Source organism: Lactuca virosa, chromosome 6, assembly GCF_052849685.1.
Source record: "Lactuca virosa cultivar CGN04683 chromosome 6, Lactuca_virosa_CGN04683_v6, whole genome shotgun sequence".
Lineage (NCBI taxonomy): Eukaryota > Viridiplantae > Streptophyta > Magnoliopsida > Asterales > Asteraceae > Lactuca > Lactuca virosa.
In genome coordinates, this window is record NC_136431.1 from 183,448,144 (window position 1) to 183,468,129 (window position 19,986).

Sequence of the window (19,986 nt, forward strand, 5' to 3'; positions counted from 1 at the left end):
GTCAAAACCCGATTTAGGATGCATGAAAAAATATCCTTCTGCCTCCAAAGTTCGGAACCTTAAGGAAAAACCCTAGAACAGTCGGAGCTCGTAGCCACTCCCTAGTTGATCATTTGCAATGTCGTGGTCCCTCACTGATTCGTTAATCGAGTCTAGTAGTTGTTGGTTAGCTTTCATATCTGTTGGAGTTTGTGTCTTGGGTGCGATCACAAGAAAGGAACTGTACGTTGGGTTCTCAAGTTCGATCAGCTGGCTAGACCAAAGAAGTCCAAGAAAAACACGAAGGTATGATTCGTTCTATTGTGTCCTTTAAGTTTCATAGATTCTTTGAGTTAGATCTGCTATTTACGAGTCTATAGTTCAGAAAATATGTTGCTTCCACTGTCCCGATTTGGTCTTTGACTAGGCTCTTATCTCATCATATATCCCATTAAGAATCAAAGCAGTTGCAACACCCATGTTTAAGAAAGAAATCCAGTTGCACCAATACTCAAAAACTCTAACCAGATAAAGTACCAAAAGCTCAAGGGGTCGTTCAAAGCTTTAACGCAGTTTGAGTTGATGAAACAGTAAAACATAGTCAACATCATCAATAAAAAAGGTCTTTATCCAGCAAATTTGGGAAAAAGAAAGCATAATAATGTTTATTTAGATTGAACTCAATGTCATCACCTGGTGGTTGAAAAATAAATAAAATCCAAATGATTTCTAAGATCAAGTTTGAAATTTTAACATGGAGATCAATACACCATATACATATTTGGAATATTAAAAGTAGTAGTCAAAAGGGGTGAAAAGAAAAAGATGGTATAAAGAAGATTGATCAAACCCCTTGAAAAGGAGTGTCTTCACCTATAATACGACTTTGTTTAAAAATTTATGTTTTTATCTTCACATATCTTATCTTAAACGTTAGTTCATCTACTTTAGATAAATTATGTTTATGGCATTGTCGTCTTGGACATATAAATAAAATGAGATTCGCCAAGCTCCAATCAGATGGAATCTTGGAACCATTTAACCTTGTGTTCAATGGAGATTGTGAATCTTGCTTACTTCGGAAAATGACAAAATCTCCTTTCACAGGTAACTGTGAGAGAGGGATGGATATGTTGGACATCATTCACTCGGATGTATGTGGTTCGTTCATACATATGACTAGACATGGTGAAAGATACTTTGTGATATATAGGGATGATTTCAGTATATATGGGTAAGTTTATCTGATTAAACATAAGTCCGAGACATTTGAAGTATTCAAGAAGTTCCATAGGGAAGTAGAGAACCAACTGGGCAAAAAATCATGATACTTCCTTCTGACAGGGTCGGAGAGTATCTTAGTGACGAATTCTACGATCATCTTAGATGTTGTGAGATAGTCTTACTACTAGCTCCACCAAGAACACCACAACACAATGGTGTGTCTGAGAGAAGAAATAGAACCTTGTTAGACTTGGTTCGTTCTATGATAACTCGTGTTATACTTCTAATTAGTTTCTGGGGTTATGCTTTAGAAATGGCCGCTTACATTCTTCACCTTATACCAACTAAGAAGGTTGAACATACACCACTTAAAATTATGAAAGGGACTCATCCCTCTCTTGAATGAATCAAGGTTTGGGGTTTTAAGGCTTTCGTTCATCAAAAAACACTCGATATATATATATATATATATATATATATATATATATATATATATATATATATATATATATAGGGGTGAAATCGGTTGAGAACTCATAGTTTCCCGAGAACCCAAGAACTAAAAGTGGAGCGTTCAATCAAAACTAATTCATTAAGGGCATGATCGTCATCATACCAATCCAATTTAATCTTTTGTATTATTGGAAATATTAATAAAAAGCTCTCAAATTAACATTATAAAACAAATTTTCGGATTTTTTTTATAAAAAAAAAAAAAATTTTTGTTTTTCTTTTTTTTTAAATTGCAGATTTCTTAACTTTTTTGGAAAGCATAAATTTTTAAAAATTTGAAATTTTTTTTTAAAAAAACTGCAATTTTTTAAAAAAAAAACTTAATAATTTTTTCAAAAAAACTGCATTTTTTTCTAAAATCATGCAATTTTTTAGAAAAAAAGTGCAACTTTTTAAAGAAAAACTGCAATTTTTTAAAAAAAAACTGCAAATTTTTTTAAAAAACTGCATTTTTGTGTAAAATATGAATTTTAAAAAAATAGTAAATTTATAAAAAATAACTAAAATATTTAAAAAATAAAAAATAAATAAATAAATAAAAAACTCTATTTTTTTAACAAAAAAAAAATCAACATTTTAGAGGGGAGGATTTTGTTTGAAGTAATCGCGCCTTCAACATATTGTGTAAGGCCTGCATTTAGGAAGGATCCTGCAGATGCTGAGGAAGTGATTTCATCTTTTGTAGGACCGATTTGGTAACAGACTCTCATACACAATTAAATACGTAACTTAGGATCAAGAAACACACACACAGTTAAACACACACAATAAGAGAAATGATATATATATATATATATATATATATATATATATATATATATATAAAGAGAGATAGACACAAAGTACATGAGAAAAAAAATAAATATAAAGAGAGATAAACACACACAATAACTCGAATGGATTTGATGGTGTCCAGAGTACCGAAATATAAGAAACAATTAAAATTATTGTTTCTTATAACTCAAATTCCTTAAACTTCCAGATCTTGTCGCCATGGGGATCAATGCTCAAGTCTCCACACTAAACCCAACATCAACCCTACCTATTGCTTTCCAACATGTATAAACGTCCTGATATGATGACTCCATGTGTTGATCCTCAGGGCCAAACCCTTGATCCTCAAAATGTAACACATAGAAAAGAGAATCTTTAACAAGAAGAGGTCAACAGGAAAGTCAAAGAAGAAGATGAATAGAAGAAAATACCTTGGCCCAATCAAGAATCTCATCATGTTCACTATCTTCTTGGCTAGAGAAAGATGTTTCCTCCATTTCTGCTGAATCAAGCTCACTCCTGAAGTTTCTATCTTCACTAGGTGAGCCTTGTAAACTGCATTAAGTTTAATGCATTACAACAATATTTCTTGTATTCTAAATATCAACAATTTATAAAATACCTCAAGGAAGATTCTGAGCTATCATATTGTTGATAACGTAGAAGAGGCAAAATTGCATTTGGTATCTGCCTTTGAGATGGCTGATCATTGTTAACTATATCATAAACAGAAGCATCACAAACTTCAGAAACAGCTACAGCCTTATCATCATCTGTAACTAGTGTTTCAGTGATAGAATCATGTAGAGTCTCTCTGTTTCCATTCAGCAATAACTTATCTCCATGTTCAACTGAAAACACCACCTGCTTTGCCTTCTTCTTCTTCTAAGCATACTTTATTGTCATGCTCATACACATCATAAGATTCAAGATCTAAGCCACTAATACTTTCTCTCAATCGCTCCAACCTTTCTTCAGTGGAAATGCTAAAAAACACATAGAATGTGATATCAATGGCCAAAATGAAGATCAAAAAATAAATGGAAAGATGTTTTTTATCGGTTTATATAATATGAGAAACCTATTCAACACGCCAAAATGAAGATCAAAAAATGGAAGCTTTGAAAGAATGCAGTAACAGTGACGAGTTGTTAAGGTGGATCAAAAAACATCGTACTGAATACTGATTAGGTATCGTGACATCTAAAAAGCTAAAGCGAAAAGTGATTTTAAGGAAAACGATTGCTAACCAGTAGTGTTGTTACAGGTGGTAGTGTCATAGGAGATTCCACACAATTGAGGAAGACGAAGTGCCTGAGCAACATTGATTCCAAGACCAGACAAGAAGGCAGGATTCTCATAGAGGTTACACATACATTGTAGATCGGTGGCCACCGCCTCCTTGATCGGATCGCAACAGGAGTTGGGCGGCTTTGTGGTGGCGTTGAGGTACTGAGCGCACGGGATTAGCTTCGACACACACGTCTGGGCTGCGCCTGTGCCGTCGACACGGATACAGACATCACCATGAGCACAACCACCACCGTGAGTAAGAAAGAAGAAGCCATCTCTGTGGTTGATTTTTTCTCTCTCTAGAAGTTAAAAGGGTGGCGATTACATTCGAGTTTCTTTTTCTTCATCTCCGATTACATTATGATCGGCAAATCGGCAACACAATTGAATCAAAAAAATTAGAAATCGAAAGCAATTGTTTCTTCGATTCACCATCGACAAGCTGAAGTGTGAATTGCAGGAGGTGGAATGAAGATCAAAGGGATGCGGGATGAAGAGAGCGAGAGAGATAGGGCAGTGGCTAACGTGATTCAATCCGATTAGTGGGTATGAATATTTTTCCATTCCTAAAATGACCGATGCTTTTTCAGAAAACATGCCCCCTTGCCTTTTCTTTCCTATGTATTTACAAATATGTCACAAAGCATCCTAACCATCGTTTATTTTGATCTAACGATCATCATTTGGTTCTCATTTATATATATATATATATATATATATATATATATATATATATATATATATATATATATATTATCTTACTACTTTATAATGCATAAATAATAATGGGGTCCATCAATTTTAAAACAAAGTCTTAAAAACAAGGAGATAAAATTATAACCATTGGATCTAATTTGGATGGTGCATATTTGTTTAGTAGTGATCCATGTGAATACATTTAAACCAATTAGAAACAAATATCATACTTAAAGACAAAAGTACTACTTTTTAAGCACAAACAAGCACACCTAAACAAAAACTCCTATGCATCTTTATCTATATATTGTCCACCAACGGTGTAATTGAAATCCTTCCCTTTCGAAATATTACATTATCTAGAAAACCCTAACTTCAACCACAGCAAGCAGCCTCCTCTACCAGCCATAACCATTTATGACACAATCTATCGTCAGACCTCCCATCATCGCCAAGTCGTTGGTTTCACCCCAAGCCACCATACATCTGCCTTTGTCAGCACCATCAACCTCTAAGGGGTGTTTGGCTTAGCTATTCACAGCTCAAAAGTCCTTTTTGGAAAAGTTACAAAAAGTCAGGTTTTCCTGACTTTTCCAAAAAGTTCATTTTCCTTATATCAAAACTCCAAAAGTAGCTTTTAAAATTAGTTTTGCCAAACATCTTTTGCTTTTTTTTCTTTTCCAAAAAGGACTTTTGGCTGTGAAAAGCTAAGCCAAACACCCCCTAAAACTCCCGACTGTCGTACATTCAGAACATAAGCAAATTTGAAGCGAACAGATCTGGGATATCCCCCATTTCGTTAATGCTTATTTGATGAAGATGGTTAGACTTCCATTTTCCAGATAAAATCTTCATTTTATTCGTAGACTAAAAAGTTCATTTCGATTTTCGATTGTCAGATCTAAACCTTTTGATGCCTGTTCTTCATCTTTTTCTTTTTTGCATGGCATGTTTAAAAGAATGGTTGAAGGAGATCGGCCTCGTGATTTCAGTTAAAGCTATGCTTCTGTATAAGATATTTTATGTTTGAAACCCATTTGTAACAAGATAATCAAAAGAATGAACTCTTTTTTTTATATGGGTGTCAGGGTGTGTTTGTGACATTTGTTTGTTTGATTTGGGTATCTATTTGGGTCTAATTATTTGTTAAGTTATTGTATATGTTGTTTGATTTCTGTATCCAACTGGATTTATAAACATAAAAAGTTTCTGAGTTTTTTGGTGCAATATTTTCTTTTTCCAGTTGCGTATTCCCATTTTCAGTTCCAAGGGAGGCACATTTGGCCAGAGGTTGGTTTGTTCTTCATTTTTTGTTGGTTGCAATTTTGTTAACTATTGGGACGACGATAAGGGAAAATGGCGGTAAGATCCGAGCGAAATGAAGCCACAATTGAATGGCTGATGAAGCATGGTTGTTTAGTTTTAAATATGTTGAGTTCAAGATTAAGGCTTCTATATTCATTTTTAACAAGTTGTGATTAACAACCCTTAACAAGTTAACATCAATAAGGACATACAAATGATATTTAACAGCGGAAGGTTAAGAATCACTTCATAATTACCACATTTTAGCATACTTTTGAAAATTCCAAAAAACGAAAAGCTTAAAATATATTATCCATAAAAAGATGTTATAGCTTTAAAATAAAAGAGGTTCATAATGGTGAGTGTCATTATAATTTCTTGTTTATTAGTAATTTTGATAAATTCTATATATAAAAAAAGAACCCACCCCAATCTTGTATATATTCATTCATCAATGTTGGAATGGATGGGTCTGGTTATAAAGGTACTTATAATATCACTCCAATGGATCATCCTTATCAAAGACAACATTTTTGAATTTAGGATCACCTCTGGTTAAAATTTCTATCTCAAACTAGATATATAAGAAGTAGCGTTTTTGATGTATCAGTTTTTTTGAAGCTCGAAGTTTTTATGAGGAAACTTGCACATCTTTCCTACAACACTGCCTGCACTCCTCCCATTTGTATGATACATGCACTGCTCCATGTGTTGTCATTTCCTGACATTATTAAGAATATGAATGGTTGAAGGCAAAAATATTCTATTTTGTCAACTAAATTACTGGCATGTATGCAATCATCGAATGAGCTGTCAAAAAATCAAATAAAGAAACGTTAGTATTACTCTTTTTTACAACATGTTTTGAAAGAACTTAAATATTGGGTTTACTCTTTAACCCATTTGACAAAGATGTGTTGCCACTTTACTAACCATTTGATGCCTTAATTTGAATCTGGATATCTAAATATCAAGAAGATGTGTGTAAAGTACAAAATAATTTATTTGATCAAGTTAAATTTGGTCATTGGCTAGAACCGATTATTTGTTTATTACAAATATATACTTCTCCTTTAAAATTAAAATACCTTTGGAAAATGCATAAAACGTCATTAAAAGTTTATGCATTGTAATTTTTTTTAGTAAAAATAATATGACGGGGGTGGCATGGTATATTCTTTATAATTTATAGATAATGTATTTAACATGACAACTTCTCAACTTAATTCAAGGAGCCGACACCAACATTAAAAACATCACTACGAGCTTGAGTCTGGTAAGAAAACTTAGGAATAAATAGAAAAAGGAATGAACTTTGTAAAGCCTCAACGAAATAGCAATGGACTTTGTCTGAGTTTATTAGTTCGTGTATTTTATTCCCATGTTTGATTGTTTCCATATATATTATTTTGTTTTCTCAGGACTAAGATTCAAGTGTTCAAAAAAAGTGTAGTGAGCTAAACATGGTTTTCATAATTGATTCATTGCTTTTCTTATTTTAGGGACACATGAATTAGTGTACATGGTGGCGGTGTATGAATTCATTTGAAAAAAGAGTTTTGAAAAATTTTCAACCCATAATTTGGACGGTGGATATATACATGGACACAACATTTTTCAATGGGTAACATTTTTTGGCTAATGAGTGAAATATATAAACTTTTTTAGTTGATTTATTTTGAAATGTTTAAATTTTCGGATATCCGAAGTTAATATTTGAATAAGTATCAGAAACTTTAGATATCCAATATTGCACTCGCTTAGCAACAAGTATAACCAATTACCGCAATTAAGTATTTGCCTTCCCTTAAATATTCTTAGCAAAGAATGCAATTCCACATTAATATTTTTTAATTTAATCATACGAATTACCATAGAAACGATTTATTTAAAATAAAAATTACTTAGGAATAGATAACTAAAATAATTGGATTATGTAATCAATAAAATAATTAAATTAACAAAATATCCAAAAATATCATAATTTTTATGTTGGTCTATTTTAAACAAATTAAACCAACATTTTGTTGATAGATAGATAAAATGATTAATAATAATAATATCCATTTTCAACTGTTCTGAAAATAAAAATAAAACGATAATAAACTGATAAAAGATAAAATAACAAATAGAATTCATTTTCGATTACTAAAAACAACCATAAAATTAAAATCTGATTTTGATCAAAATTTAAATATAAAATGCTACATATGCTAAGATCACATCGTCATGTGTTTACATAGTTTGGTTTTCAAAACAACAATATGTTTTTGTTTTTAACTAAAACTTGTATATTTCTATAATAAAATTGCAACGCACTGTTATTTTAACCCAAATAAAACGCCCGTTGAAAGGAAACTAATTTCCGGCCGAAAACTAATTGTCCGAATGAAACAAATCGTCGTCGCCGCATCGCGCGGGTACACTACTAGTATATATATATATATATATATATATATATATATATATATATATATATATATTGACACTATTGATTGTGGAAAATAGTTCACCAAAATCACCTCATAATATTCACAAATATAGATTTATGGTACAACACGTTGATCTTGATTAAATATAATATTAAGTTAATTATTCACCCAAACTCAAAGCTATGTCTACAAAAACCTGGTGCAATTTACTTACACATATGAAGTGAATTTTTCATATTAACTTTTTATGTTTATGTTTATGTAAATGCTAGTTGTAATTTTAATATTATAGTAGACATCAAATAGTTCTGATTATAGATTTTATATTTACAAATTGTAAATTACATTTTTCGTCTCAACTCCACTCTACATGATATATGAAAATAGATAATAGGTGATATAAAATTATAAATGTTTCCATTTTCTCCATCACATTTCAAGTCCTTTCACAAATAGCATCCATAACCAAAGTAGAACTATTTGCATTATAAAACAGAAAAAGACTTTATTACCCTTCTTCTAAAGTTCTACCTGTAACCATCTAGGAGATGATTAAGCAAACACAATAATGATATACCAAACGTGTGGTTTTTGATTTCATTTACAAAAAAAAAAATATAAATAATATTGTATTGATGATTACTCTTTGAGAAGAAGGTGCTTTTTAAGGTTCATGTTTTCAGTTCTACAACATACCAACTGTTCCTTTAACTTATTTGTAGCCTCTTCAAACTTTTTATTCATAAACTCTTTCTCCTCCATTTCTTCTTTACACCTCACCCTCATTCCATCCAACCTTGTTTGTGCTCCATTTAACCTCATTCTCAATTTCGCCTTGTCTATATCACCCTGTTAAAGTCAAAGTCAAAGTCAACATCTTACTAAAAAGTCAAAAAAACATTTCTCAAGAGAAAAAGAACTTACACAGTGTGTTTTGGCTTCTAAGGTGGATAGCTTCATTGTCAACTCTTCAACTTTAGCTTTCGCATTCAAAAGCTGGTAAAAAAATATAAAGAAAAAAAATTAAGTAAAATGAAAAATCCAAAAATAGCAATCAAATTTGGTTTTTAACTTTTTACCTTGTCATTACATTTTTCCATGAGCAGTTGTTGTTCTTCAATCTGAGCCACTAACTCTTTTCTTTCTTTTGTGATCTCAACAATTTGATTCAGTAACTTCTGGAGATACACAGAAATTGTTGACTATTTGACCATTTGAATTTTTCTCATTTTGCTGATAAAAGTTTTGACCCTTGGTTTTCTTTTTAGTTTTTAAATCTTTTTTCTTTTTCAAATTTATAAATTTACAAAAATACCCTTACAAGGTATGATTCAGTCACTTCTGTAGATACACAGAACTGTTGATTATTTGACCATCTGAAATTTTTGTCGTTTTTCCAATAAAAATTTGATCCTTGGTTTTCTTTTCAGTTTCTAAATCTTTTTTTTTTTCAGTTTTATGAACTTACAAAAAATACCCTTACAAGGTTATATATCGTAATTAGAAAAAAAAAAAAAAAAAAAGTATAAAAACTTACATCTTCTGATGTTTTCTTCTGGTCATCAAGCAGTATAAGATCATTCTTCAGTCGGTCAACTTCAAGTGATTTCTCCATACTGTATCAGGAACTTAATCATGTCAAAAGACGAAAATGCCCTTGTCCCTAAACCTAAAGAACCCTAAAGGATATAGGGGCAAACCTGCATGATTTCTCCAATTCCACTTTTTCTTCTGCAACAGACAGTTTTTCATTGATGATATTGTATGTTTCTCTGCAAGCCTCCAGTTCATTCCTCACCTTAAAGCAATAAACATTATAAATTATTAAATCTCACTATATATATATATATATATATATATATATATATATATATATATATATATATATATTGATTTTGATAAATTGTTTTGATTTTGATAAATTGTTTTGAATATTACCTCTGACATTTTATCTGTTAACAAAGCAATCTCAGCATTGTATGACTTTGATTTGCTTTCAATGGCTTCAATTGAAGCTTTTTGTGTGGTGGACCATATTGCCCTTTCCTCCTCAATTGCCAGAAGAGCATCAGTAAGTTGCTGCATGTTATAAAATGTTATAAAGTTGATTAAAAATAAAATAAATGCATTTATTAAATTAATTACCATAGCCATTTCTTCCTTTTCCTCCATCAACCTACTAATAGAGCTATCTGCATTCTGATTTTTAATTGCTGCTTCTTCCAAGTTTGCCCTCTGAAACAATAATAATAATAAAAAATCAACATGAGAATTAAAAAAAATGGATGGGAATGAATGATTCCATTCCTTCCTTGATTCAATCATACCAAACACTAATTTAGAAATCAAGAACAACTCACAAGACTTGAAATCATTTCTTCAAATCTTTCCAGTTCTGAGTTTGAATACTCTAATTTATCAGATAATTCTTCAACTTCTTGTACTAAACTTTCAGATCTCAACACTGCTTGTTGATTTTCATCATTAGCAGTTGCTAATTGTTCTTCTAGAGAAACAATAGTTCTCTCCATATCAAATGCAAGCACTTCTAGTTTTCTATACTCTTCCTGAAAAAAATAAACAATTTTATGAGCAATTTTCCTTTTAAGTTTAATCTTATTGAAAACAAATTTTTATCACCTGATCAACATTATTAACATGTCCTTTCCCTTTTCTTGGTTCAAAAATATTTGAGCTTCTATCAAGAACTGAATCACGCCTTGACTCACGTTTGTTCATATCACGTTCAAGAATCATTTTCTGACTATGCAAACGTTTTATTTCTCTCTCTGCAGATGCTTTTTCACCCTACAAATGGAGGGTAAAATGGTAAATTAGACAAACTGTTGGATTAATACTTGTTTAGTGTTTACCACATTAAAGATGGAGAAATAAGTTACTAACTTCTTACCTCTAACTTTGTTTTTTCTTGAATGGTATTTCTTAGCTTTGACTCTGTTTCTTTCAGTTTTACTTTTGTTTTCTCAAGGTCTTTTCTCATGCTTTCCTTCTCTTTAGCCAAAACAGAAGTTGATAAATGTCCTATCTCATTTTCTAGTGTTCTGATTTCAGTAATTAATTCGTTTGTTTCTGTTTCATATCGTTCAGAAAGCTCCTGAAAAACATAAATAAATAAACTTGTCAGTTCAGTGGAAGGGAGAACATGAAGTTTTATTAAAAATGAGAAATCAATGACATACTGTTAAAGCCCGTGATGAATTTTCACCACTTAAACAAGCTTCTTCTAGCCTTTTTTGAAGATCCTCAGATTGATTGCACATAAGAAGCTGCAAATGAGGAATGTCAGAATTGTTAGGAATTGAAGATGATTATAAAAGAAAATTGGATATGGAATATACCTTTTCATGTTCAAGTTCTTCTACTTTGGCTTTCATGCAAGAATGAAGTTTTTCATAGTCACAAAGTAGTGTTTTCATTTGAGTAAAGTCATGGGAAGAGAAAGATCTGACATCCTGCAAAAGTTCGCAAAATTGTAAAACCTCTTAGAGTCTTAGTAGTGTATAAATATTAAATGTATAGGTATAATGAAGTTGAAATTACTCACATCAATAAGGGTGTTACAACTTTGTAAATGTTCATCCATCATTGAAGTGATGGAGTCAACAAGGGTTTTTGACTGTTGAATGTCAAATGTAATTTCTTCAATGTTTGCTGATAGCTTTGTCAATGCTTCAGAGTCCTCATCCTACATGGCATTGTGTGTTAAGAGTAATTATGAAACTAATATTCATTCTCAAGTAAGAATTATTTATGAAAATAGGAGGATGCAATATGCATGCATTAAGTGTTGTAGTGAATACCATTGATAAAGTAAGTTGTTGATGAGCCAAATTTGTGTCCTCCTGTGAAGCCAAGAGCTCCATGTATAGCTACAAGAAACCGAATTATATGATGAAAGCAAGAATAGCAACATATAAAAAACACATCTTCACTATATAAAAGAAAGAAAAACAAAACCTCTTCATGCTTATTGCTGGCATACTTATCTGAATCCAAATTTTCCATCTGCATTACAATGTGAAGAAAAATTAGTGAGTATTTTTAGAGATTCAAAAAGGATTTCAGTGTTGTTGATTTATCTTTAGATTGGTGTTGATATGGAAGCAAAATGGAACATACCTTTTCATGCTCAAGTTCATCTATTTTCAGTTTCATGCAAGAATGAAGTTTTTCATAGTCACCAAGTAGTCTTTTTATTTGAGTAATGTCATGGGAAGAGAAAGATCCAATATCCTGAAAATGTAAAGCAAAACTATATAACACATCAATGTATTAGCATATAACTTTAAAGGATTAATAAATTTGAAATTACTCACAGAAATAAGGTCTGATAGGGCACTACAACTTTGCAAATGTTCATCCATCATTGAAGTGATAGAGATAGAGATAGACTCAACAAGAGGTTTTGAATGTTGAATTTCAAATGTAATTTCTTGGATGTTTGTTGATAACTTTGCCAATGCTTCAGAGTCCTCATCCTACATGGCATTGTATGAGACTCATTTGTATAGAGTAATTGTAAAAAAAAAATCTTTCAATCAGGCTAAGTTTAATACTTTAAAATTCACTTTAGTAGATACCATTAAAGAAGTAAGTTGTTGATGAGCATAATTGGCTTCCTCCTTTGCAGCTAAGAGCTCCATATATAACTGATAAAAGAAAAAAATACCAACTTACATAAAAAAAGAAAAAGTAAACCATCTACACCAGATAAAGAAAAGAAGACAATAGGCTCATGAAGTCAAACCTCTTCATACTTATCTTTCTGTTTTTCTAATTCTATAACAGAATCCAAATCCTGCAAACTTGAAGCCTTCTCCATCTCCAACACTGAAATCTGCATTACAACGTGAAGAGAAAGAAGAAATTACATTTAAACAATCCTTGTTTCGATTGCAAGTGTTTAATGTTTTATCTATATTTCTCTATTTCAGTGTTCTTGATTTATCTTTAGATTGTAACTATTGATATTGTCATTTTGACAAAATGTGAGGAAATAAGGAAGCAAAATGGAACATACCTTTTCACGTTCAAGTTCATCTACTTTGGCTTTCATGCAAGAATGAACTTTTTCATAGTCAGCAAGTAGTCTTTTTATTTGAGCAAAGTCATGAGAAGAGAAAGACCTGACCTCCTGCAAAAGTTAGCAAAAAGTGTAAGTAATCACATAGTAGCTTATAAATTTAAAGGCATAATGAACTTGGAATTACTCACAGCAATAAGGTCTGATAGGGCACTATGATTTTGCAAATGTTCAGACTCAAAAAGGGCCTTTGACTGTTGAATCTCAAATGTGATTTCTTGAATGTTTGTTGATAACTTTGCCAATGCTTCAGAGTCTTCATCCTACATGGCATTGCATGAGTATCATATGTTGAGAGTTATTGTAAATTAGTATTCAAATTTTTTCCACTAATACCATTGAAGATGTAAGTTGTTGATGAGCCAAATGGGCTTCCTCCTGTGCAACCAAAAGCTCTTTGTATAGCTACAAGATACCAAATGAATTGATTAAAGCAAGAATAGCAAAATGTATAACAAAAAGAAAAAAAGCAAACCATCATAAGGTCATGAAGTCAAAACCTTTTCATACTTATCAATGGCTTCCTTATCTTTTTCTGTATCTAAATCTACAACAGAATCCAAATTCTGAAAACTTGAAGCCTTCTCCTTCTCCATCTCCAACACTGAGATCTGCATTAATAAATGAAGAAGTGATTCACAAGCATTGAGATCAAAACTCATATTAAGAGTGAAAGACAAACCTTTTCCTGAAGTTGTTTGATAACAAGATTCGCCTCCATTTCCATTGAACTTTTATCAGTATCGGATGTGGATTTAATCTTCTGTTCATTATCTAAACAATGACTAGTGTCCACAAGTCTTCTTGTTAAGTAGTCTATTTGTATTTCATTCGTTGTTCTCTTCAACATAAAAATAGCAACAATATGAGAACAAAACATACTAAGATTATACATAAAAAGAGAAGCAAAAAGGATAACAACCTCAGCTTCAAATTCCATTAACAACTTTTCATATTCTGCTTTCACTTCTGTTAATTCCACGCTTTCCTGAAAGCAAAACTTGCATTGTGTAAGAATTGTGAAACCCTTATAAGTTGTGGGATACCAATAACTTCCACCATAAAAACTAACCATGGGTAAGCTTTTTTTCCTGTTAGATGCTTTTTTTCTGCTTGTGACATGCATCAGTGATCTTTGATCTGGAAGACCAAAGTCAAAAAATGACACACTTTTACAATCTCTCTCCTGATTGCATGCATTTGAGGTGTTATCATTTACTAGTTCTTCAAAAGGTAGAAGTGGTCCTCTTTCACGTTCACTTCTAATAACAGGTTTCATTGCAGAAGCTTGTGTTGGGATAGTGGAAGGTAACTGAAGAATATTGCATAATATGACATACAATTAAAGCATGTTCTTATAGCATATTAAAGGAAACATCTGGTAGAAATAGAATATATATATATATATATATATATATATATATATATATATACACACACACAGATACCTCATTCATCATCTTTTTTGGAAGTTTCCCTGGACACCAAGTATCACGCCTCTTTTCCTTTTTGGGAAGAACAAACGTGTTATTAGAATCAAAAAGGTTAAAACAGAAAGAAATATAACTTTTGAAATCAAACCTTCTTGTGATAATTAGGAACTTCATCTCTACTTGAACTTATAACCATAGAACTCAAGTTTTGGATCTTCTTTGCTTGCATTTGCAGCATCTTATCTCTTTCAGCTTGAGCTTTCTTTTCCTCTTCTAACTCCAGAGCTATTCGCTCCCTCTCCAATTCACTCTACATTACAGTGTTATTAATTTATTATATACTTATATATGTATATGTGTATGTATGTGTATGTGTATGAATTTATGTATGTATATGTTAATAGATAAAGCTCTATCCACCTGCAACAATGTATTCCGCAAGTTGAGAATCTCATCTCCCAAGTGCTCTGAATGAGAACCCTACAAGATTGTATAAAAAACAGAAAAAAAAAACAAACAGAAAAAGATTATGCCAATAATGAATAGTGATCAGTACTTTAAAGGGAGGGTGTCATACTAAATGGCTAAAGTAACAGTTTTTCATGAGCATGCATGTCAAAGGGCAAACCTGTAACTTTGCTCGAAGCTCCTCGATTTCTTTCTTTTGGCGCTTTAGTAAAGCAGCATCTGTCAAAATCTGCCAAATAGCAAGAAATATAGAATGAAATAAAGAGCATAGAGACTTAAAGAAAAGAGTAATATACTAATGTGAGATTTTGTCATTTTGTGTTGAGAACTAACCTCATTCACATGAACACAGTTAGTGACACGTAAAGCTCGGCTTGCAAACTGAAGGCTGCTTTTAGTCTCATCAGCATGAATCTGCCATTAAACAAATGTATTTGAAACTTGAGAAAAAGATATAAAGATATCAATGTTTGTGACACCTAACTTGACATGAAATAACACTCTTACAATCAGAAACCTTAATGGAATACTTTAGTGTGAAAATAAATGTCACTGAAATATCTTGAATCTTAAAGTAATCACTTTGAAATACAGTAGTACAATACCAATAAAAAAAAATGGAATATTAACAAGTTTCAGAACCTCATATAGTAAGTTTACTCTTACCCTTTAATAATCTTATCCATAAAAACTCAAATAACTAGAAGTTTTAGTTAGTTGTACTATAAAAAAAAGTAGTCTTCCAACATTATTTGTATTAATTTAAGCTATAAGGTTCACCTGTGCCAAGGTAATGTTACAGATGATGGCTGTATTTGCATTTCCACCAAGTGCAGGCTGCAAAATACGTGTGAGTTTGCTGTCTCGATAGGGAACATGACCCCTGTAGTAAACAATAAAAATACAATTTATAAGAATAGTTTTAGAAATTACTAAATTACCCTCGGGGACATCTGAACCTACCCTTGACTCTCAGCACCTTCACTTAGCTTTTTAATAACAGTTCCAAGTGTCATCAAGCTTTTGTTGATGTGGGACCCCTCTTTCAAGCGAACACCTTCTGCACCAGTCTTTGCAGCTCTTTCTGAACCCGCAAGGTCCACCAAGTTCTTAGATGACAAATAATAAAAATTTATAAAAAAAAAATTAAGCAAAATAGACCTGTTAAAGAAATGAAAGAAATGGTTACAAAGTAATACCAAAACAGATACACGAACAGCATCACATGAGCTCTCTGCAAATTCATCTTCAACTTTATCCCTGCTCTCAATAATCTATAAAGGTAGAGACCTTTTTTAATGAACTTGAAAAGGTTTAAGTAGAAAAAAGTTTAAGAGGAATATGAGAATATTATACCATGCGGAAAATGGTATGAGACCTACTGCTGTGTAAATTCATATTTGTCTCCCCAATATGACGATGAGCTATAAATTATGATTACAAATAACCAAGTAGAAAATTAGATCGTTAAAACTATAAAGAAAAATAAAAACAGTAGGAGTAGATAAAATGTGAATACATGAGTAGAAACTAGAAAGTAATTACCTTCACCAAAATCCATAAATTCAAGCACTTGTTTTGGGCTAGTAACAATTTCTTCTTTTAAGCCAGCAACAAATATGCCACGCTACATATGAAAATCTAATTAGAAAAAACAAGCATATACCAAGAAGAGGGCAAAAAAGACATTTAACTTTACCTCAATGCTTTCATGGATTTGCAGCTTTCGGTGTTCTGGTGCCAACAAATCATTGATTTCCTCATTGTAGATCTCCATGTACGACATCCTTAAAAGAAACTCACGATCCGTTTCCTTCAAAAAAAACATTAAGCAGTCATCATTGTATCAGTTTGGATGTCATTTCATGATCTTGAAACTTCTTTTCCATAATAAGAGGGAAAAAAGGGAACCTTTATGTTTCAAATGGTTGATAATAGAAAGTTGCAAAGAGGTAAAGCTACCTGTTGTATCTTGTCAAATAGATCATGTACTGCTAAAGGGATGACTCCTGGTTCAACACTAGACCCACGCATTGTATGTGTTTTGCCACTGTTTGTTTGTCCATATGCAAAAACAGTGCCTAAATAGAAGGTAATAAGACAGATAAGTTGAAAGGTTGCATTGATAAATCACCAGATATTACAAGACTACCATTGAATCCACCAATAGCTGCTGAAACAATAGCTTTAGTTCTTGACTCATAAACATCCACAGTTCTACAGTCCTCACTAAAAATCCGGTCTGTGTAATTCACCAAAAAAGCAAAGTGTTAGAAATTAAACTTAACATTGAGCTTCGAACTGGAATAGCTCTGTAAATATTCATGGGAAGTCTATATATACTCGAATTCAACTCGTATGTACTCAAAGTTCAACGCAATTGAGCTCAAATCGTCTGATTTAGACTCGGATAATTTACATCCCTACTTTGACATCTATAGTCGTAATTAATTCTCGCACTTGTTCGGGAAGTACATGGACTAGTTCTAAATTGAAATTGTTAGTTGATTCCAAACTTCGTGAAGGAAAATCATAATGATATTAAACTTCACATTGATACAGGAACCGGAGGAATAACTCAGCCAAAGAACGCACGCCGCCTCATCAGTCAAAATCGTGCGGCTTTAGAAACGAAAACGTACCGAATTCAAACTTGGTGGTAGGGTTTGCGAACAAGATCGAGTTGCCGGAGATTCTCCAAGGACTGCTCTTGGCATCTTCCGACGACAGAGGTCTTGCTCTCACTGCGACGTTGATTCTCTCCATGGTTGCTCGGATTGGAGTAGGTGGAGAGAGGGTTTGCTTGAACTTGGTAGAGATTTCGAAGAGCAATGGCTGCAGAATCCCCTTTCCCGCCTTCTGCAATCACCGGTCAAATCCTCGTATTTTGGCGATTTGAAACTAGTTTTTCTAATTTAAGTTGAAGTATTGGTCCCTCTTATTTATACGCATATGCAATTGTAGGGGTGTAGGGGGTGTTTGGGATAATTTTTTTTTGAGTAAATTACACGAATGGTCCCTATGGTTTAGGTAATTTGCGCGTTTGTTCCCTAACTTATTTTTTTAACTCGGAAGGTCCTTACTGTTTGTTTTTGTTACGCGCTTGGTCCCTGTATTACTTAAAAACACTATTTTGCCCTTGATTTTTTTTTAATTTATTTAAATAAACACACCCCAACCTCACTCCTCACTTTACCTTATCTACCTCACCGTTTTTTCCTATTTAAATAATAGTCTTATTAGGTAAGACAGGGACCAAACGCGTAACAAAAACAAACAGTAGGAACCAAGCACGTAACAAAAACAAACAGTAGGGACCTTCCGAGTTAAAAAAATAAATTAGGGATAAGCACGCAAATTACCCCAAACCATAGGGACCATTCGTGTAATTTACTTTTTTTTTAAAGTCCTTTTTTATTAGGATAACGACTTAAAACGGTAATATATTAACGACTTAAAAAGGTAATATATATTTTTTGATTTGTATACATTTGGTCATTGAGTTTTTTTCGTCCAAATTTACCCCTTCAACTTGTTAAATTGTACACATTCAGTCTTTATGACCGGTTACTCTAAGTTAGCCGGGAAAAATGACTTAATATATTTTTTCATTTTGTACACATTTAGTCTTTAATATTTTTTGTTTCAAAATAATTCATTTTTGTTTACGTACTCATTCAGTACTTATGAATGATTTATTTAGGTTTTTCTCAGGACATCTTACGTGTGACAATCATTAATGAGGTGTTTGGGGCTGTTGATGTTTATGTTCATCGCGATCTCGACTGCTTGGTTGCGTATGTCTTCTGATTTGGCTTAAGTTTTGTGTTCTGAACGTCGTAAATTATTCATAGGATATCATATTTTAACGATCTTTATATCTACGTGTTCGTTTTTTGAGTCTACTATAACTTTCGTTAAGATTACTCCTGTTAAAATGTAATATATTTTTACTTACAATTATATAAAAAAAAATTCATACATGTATTCATAAAAAAATGTATATGTGACAACTGCCGATTTTGAATCCAACAAAAGTCAACAAGTCAACGAAAGTCAACTCAACCCATATTGGAGTTTTAGGTGAATCTTGAGGTTCCTTAATGTACAATTTCCGAGTATTAATGTGAAATACCTCTCTATTCGCCGATTATTGAATAAAAATCATATTTTGGATTTACAACGTTAATTTCGATAATACCAACATATATTATTTTGGTATAAATAACACTTTCAACACATTAGGCTATTATCTTTATTAATAATGATCCCTTTTTAATAATTTGAATTTTTATGATTCAAATTAAGTAGTTATACATTTTTATGTCACGCTTTGTATAAAAAACTAACACTCTTTTTATAAAAGTCCAACATTTTTATAAATAAAAATTAAAAAAAAATGTTGACCTAGTGACATGAGTGTTGCATCTTTTCCAACATAAAACATTAACCAACATGTATCAAGACCATTACCCAACATATAACAATGCAAACATCACCTCACCCCCCCCCATCCCACCCCCCACCCTCCCCCTCCCCCCCCCCCCATTTAAGGTTCGACCGAGAGGAGTATCCCTCACCCCCATCAACTTTATTCTTCAACCTTCTCTCAAGAACAAGTCCAAAATCCTCCAAAGATCAATACTTCCAAGTTGGTTCTTAGGATTTTTGGTAAGCATTCCTTATTAATCTAGTGTTTCTACACATTTTCATACTAGTTTCATCTCATCTACACACATTATCATGTGTTAAAACTCATAGGATA

The 19,986-nt window shown here is 32.2% G+C and overlaps 1 protein-coding gene and 1 long non-coding RNA gene across 3 annotated transcripts; both read right to left on the reverse strand.

Annotated features, from left to right (window-relative positions):
- Positions 1 to 2,563: 2,563 nt before the first annotated feature.
- On the reverse strand, positions 2,564 to 3,442 carry LOC145122854 (uncharacterized). The gene is made up of 2 exons (XR_013714764.1): positions 3,113 to 3,442; positions 2,564 to 3,045 (listed from the first exon to the last, which is right to left on the reverse strand). It is a non-coding gene; the product is annotated as an uncharacterized LOC145122854 (long non-coding RNA).
- Positions 3,443 to 8,701: 5,259 nt separating this feature from the next.
- Positions 8,702 to 18,120, reverse strand: LOC145120995 (P-loop containing nucleoside triphosphate hydrolases superfamily protein). 2 transcript variants are annotated; one of them, XM_079056777.1, is made up of 40 exons: positions 17,864 to 18,120; positions 17,374 to 17,463; positions 17,184 to 17,302; positions 16,921 to 17,034; positions 16,767 to 16,848; positions 16,578 to 16,645; positions 16,421 to 16,495; positions 16,185 to 16,330; positions 16,002 to 16,104; positions 15,555 to 15,635; positions 15,382 to 15,450; positions 15,174 to 15,233; positions 14,902 to 15,063; positions 14,769 to 14,825; positions 14,393 to 14,632; positions 14,243 to 14,308; positions 14,003 to 14,161; positions 13,821 to 13,931; positions 13,657 to 13,725; positions 13,452 to 13,583; positions 13,258 to 13,371; positions 12,985 to 13,074; positions 12,818 to 12,886; positions 12,554 to 12,715; positions 12,357 to 12,470; positions 12,195 to 12,242; positions 12,038 to 12,106; positions 11,782 to 11,922; positions 11,576 to 11,689; positions 11,417 to 11,503; positions 11,128 to 11,331; positions 10,857 to 11,024; positions 10,577 to 10,783; positions 10,362 to 10,451; positions 10,155 to 10,295; positions 9,917 to 10,014; positions 9,754 to 9,832; positions 9,296 to 9,391; positions 9,141 to 9,212; positions 8,702 to 9,065 (listed from the first exon to the last, which is right to left on the reverse strand). In XM_079056777.1, the coding sequence occupies exons 1-40, from the start codon at positions 17,985 to 17,987 to the stop codon at positions 8,856 to 8,858; spliced, it is 4,500 nt and encodes a 1,499-aa protein (XP_078912903.1). In that variant the 5' UTR covers positions 17,988 to 18,120; the 3' UTR covers positions 8,702 to 8,855. The 2 variants fall into 2 exon arrangements, with proteins under 2 accessions (XP_078912903.1, XP_078912901.1); XM_079056775.1 differs by having other exon boundaries at positions 8,769 to 9,065; positions 9,296 to 9,394.
- Between the last annotated feature and the right edge of the window lie 1,866 nt (positions 18,121 to 19,986).

Excerpts from the sequence above, each read along its gene's own strand:
- LOC145120995 (XM_079056775.1), bottom strand. The coding sequence starts at position 17,987 with ATGGAGAGAATCAACGTCGCAGTGAGAGCAAGACCTCTGTCGTCGGAA. Across the intron at positions 14,162-14,242 it reads TAATGGAATTTGAAGCTGAG|AGAACAACGAATGAAATACA; the intron begins GTTGTTATCCTT and ends TTTATGTTGAAG. Across the intron at positions 12,716-12,817 it reads AACAACTTACTTCTTTAATG|GATGAGGACTCTGAAGCATT; the intron begins GTATCTACTAAA and ends AATGCCATGTAG.